The sequence below is a fragment of the Pagrus pagrus genome (genome assembly GCF_965226575.1).
Source record: "Pagrus pagrus genome assembly, chromosome: 18".
NCBI lineage: Eukaryota > Metazoa > Chordata > Actinopteri > Spariformes > Sparidae > Pagrus > Pagrus pagrus.
Window position 1 is genome coordinate 753638 of NC_140202.1, and position 3558 is coordinate 757195.

The 3558-nt window shown below is 40.6% G+C and overlaps 1 protein-coding gene across 1 annotated transcript; it reads left to right on the plus strand.

The window, feature by feature from the left end:
- Nucleotides 1-246: 246 nt before the first annotated feature.
- Nucleotides 247-3265, plus strand: LOC311273549 (uncharacterized protein; the record flags this gene model as incomplete). Its single annotated transcript, XM_084380653.1, has 7 exons — nucleotides 247-550; nucleotides 1088-1236; nucleotides 1400-1496; nucleotides 1702-2043; nucleotides 2465-2618; nucleotides 2708-2835; nucleotides 2933-3265. The coding sequence occupies exons 2-7, from the start codon at nucleotides 1166-1168 to the stop codon at nucleotides 3263-3265; spliced, it is 1125 nt and encodes a 374-aa protein (XP_084236779.1). The 5' UTR covers nucleotides 247-550; nucleotides 1088-1165.
- Between the last annotated feature and the right edge of the window lie 293 nt (nucleotides 3266-3558).

A 3558-nucleotide genomic window follows, 5' to 3' on the forward strand; every position in this document is an offset into this window, starting at 1 on the left:
ACACTATGGGCCAAAAAGGCACCCATTTAGGCACAGTTTTTTTTAATTTTTTTTTTATCAAAACTACCAAATGTTGTATTTTTTCTGTAGTGTTTAATACTTTTATTTGCAATGTAATTAAGCTTGTGCTGGATTTCTTAATGTTACTATTAAGTTTGTCCTTACATTTGCACTAACCCCCCTCTGTCTTTCTCTTTCTTTCTTCTCTCCAGTCAAAATGGAGCTGCTAGAAAAAGAACCTAGCCAGCCGCCGGACCCTGGACCAACAGTCAAGAAAGTGCTCGTTTCAGTATACAAAGATGGCACTGAAAAATACAAAAAAGTTTTTTCTGTTTACAGTGCGTCACAGCTTTTACAGGCCTGTCACTCAGAGTTTTCTCACCCGGTGGAATTACAAAGATTTCTACACTACAACAGTGACTTCAAAGACTACATTGACTGTGACAGTAGCATAGATATTAAGGATTATGACAGATTCCAAGTATGGGTATCCACAGTGATCCATTTGGAGTTGGTGGAGTGTGCAGCACCACATGCTGACAGTGAAAATGTGAGTATTTTGAGGGATCTCATATGATGGCAAATTTTAGAACATTCCTGTTGACACAACATTCCAGATGAATAGATAGACTTTTTTTTGATGGATATATTTATATAACATGGGGTTAACACAGGTTCAACCAGTGAATATAGTGATGCCAGTAAGCTATCATGCACAATAGCAGCAGTGTTTGGCATGAATGGAACAGAATCTTAATCAGCATCATTAACACTGGTGTTTTATTGTCCAAACAGTATATTGTATAGTATATTGTTGCCCATGTTTGTCACCAATTAGGCCTGTCACAATTAAGTAATTGCCTGATTGTGATTATTTTGCTTGATTGTCAAAATTGTTTACATTCATCTTTTTAAAAGCAGTTGAGTGAAACTAACAGAAATGTCATGTTTTCATCACTTTTTACACATTGTTTCCTACAGTTTGAGGTTTGACTGGTGGCCTTTTAATGACAGCATAACTCCCCATCCCCCCCCAACCACACCCCACCAACTTGCTAAGGGGCATATTTCTTCTTGTGTTTTATAGAAGGACCTGGCTGAACAGCTCAAATCTCTTATCGAAAAGAAGGCTCAAGACATCCTCAAAGAATATGAGCAGACAGGGATGCTGTCCACCAGCACCAGAAGAAAGCTCGTAAACATAAGTGTCAGTGACCTTGTCGAGAAGCATGGATTGTAAGTTATAGATATTCATTCTTTTGATGTAGATTAGTTTCCTGTTTTGTTCTTCTGATTCAGGTGGACGTAAAAACTCCATTGGATCATCTGTACATGAAATATGTAAGTAAATGTCCAGTGGTGATGGGCTTGTCGTTTAATCATTTGTTTTGCTCTACAGTTATCCCTCTGGACCAGAGAAACTGCTTTTGGCAAAATTGTTGACGACACTCTTCCCTTCGCTGAAAGTGATGGTCTTTGGAGAAGGTGAAGGATTTGTAAGTATTGATTTAAAAGTGACAAAGTATAATCTCTCATTTGTTTCCTTTATGGTGGCTTAGGTCAGTCAGTATTAATTTTCTGCTTTGTAACTTCACTACATGACAAACACTTTGGATTTCTTGTTTGTATGAGGGAATAATGAAATCTCACCATAGATGGCCCTGAGTACTCATTCATATTGAAACATACACTTTTTTATAGGAACATTTCTATGACCCTTTGTCACATACGGGATTCATAGAAATGAGGCTACGAAATATCAGACGGAGCCTAGAAGAGGGCCAGCGACGCTACCACAGGAGAAAATGGGCTTGTAGTGCAGCGTTGGCGCAGCCATCCACAGCGCAGCCATTAGACGATAAAGACCTAAGTGAATGGTTGTTCGTCATCAAAAGGATGAAGCCATCACCAGAGAACATGGGGCCAATAAAGACTGCGATGGAAAAAACTTTCAGCCATCGCAGAAATTGGATCAGCACCCAGTCTCCAACTGTTGCAGACATTATCCAAGAGTACCCTCGTTTCATAGACATCCCGAGTCTGGTGAGACATTTTTATTTTTTTTTCCCCTTATCCCGGGTATTCACTGATATGTGCTTGTTTTTTTGTTTTTTCTAAAGTTCTTTCCTTTTCTTGTAAATCAAGCTTGAAAGCAGAATTTTAAGGTGTAACTAACACAGTTCTTGCGATTGGTGCATCAATATTATTCCATGTTGTAAACTGTGTTGTGTGTAAACAACATCTATGTCAAATCTGCCTTTTCTGGGTGAGGGATCTCTCCTCTGTTGCCCACTCTGAGGTTTTTCCTGGTTTTTCCCTGTTAATGGTTTCCTTGGGAGATTTTCCACAGTTGATGTGAGTGTAAGGACAGAGGATGTAATGATACTGTCGAAGACCTCTGAGACAAACTGTTTGAAAAATGCACTATACAATTAAACATGCCTTCTCTTGTTTCCTCTATCAGCTGGATGCAGAGTTTGTTAAAATGTTTGAGGGGAAGGCAGAGCTGTTCATAAGGAGGTGGGAGTCATCATTCATCCCCAAACTGAGGAAGATTGCTGCTCTGGAGAAGGGAGTCGTGTCCTCCTTACTTGATCAGGCTGGAGACCAGAATGATGGTAAACAATTTACATTTTATGAATGCTTTGCTCCTAGTTTTTGTGTAAGCATAATTTGACAAAACCATTTGCTTATGTCCTTCAAATAGATCAAGTATGCTACAGTACATTACAGATTCTGACCCACCTGCTTCCACCAACTGCGTCAGGAAGGGGATCAGCCTCAACCCGTTGCAGTGTGAAGTCGGCCATTTCCTTCCTCATCAACTTCGTGCCGGTATGTTGTATATGTGTGCAACATGAAAGCACATAACAAATAGGCTCCAGCTCAGGATGATGTCTATAATAAATTTGTACATTTTCCTTTTTTACAGCATGGGACCAGCATCTCCTCCCTTTGCAGTTTTGATGAGGGATCTTCAAGGACACAGCCAGAGCTTGTCTGCATCAGCCATCTGACGAACACAGCACGACAGTATGTCATCGTTGCCAGAAACGACAGAGTCACAGTTCCACTGCATGATGACAGCTTAACCTGTGCGTTGGACAAGCTCTTCAAGTTTTACTGGGTATGCAACGTTGCCTATCCTGCTCAGCTTGCATCAGTTTTTCTCTTTTTCGAACACATTTATGACTTACAAGTGTCAAAGACTGTGAGACGGCCCAAAGTGTTGGAGCTCCTGGGAAAACTCCAGACTTTGGCTTAAAAACGTCAGTGTGTATCTTTGCCCTGTATGCAAAAAGCCAGTTCATGGTGAGACCAGGAAACTTCGCTGGCATCTCCGTGTAGTGCATTCTTTTTCTGACGGTCAGAACTGTACCCTTGTCTGCAGTCAAAATGGCTGCCAGCGTACTTATCATAATCTTAATTCATTCTCAAAGCATCTTTCAAGAGAGCATTCATCTGGGGACACGAGCAGTTTGTCTGACCACACTTCAGATCACAATACAGCCACCAACACTGAAGAAACTGTTCTAATACCAGACACTGCAGTATCTG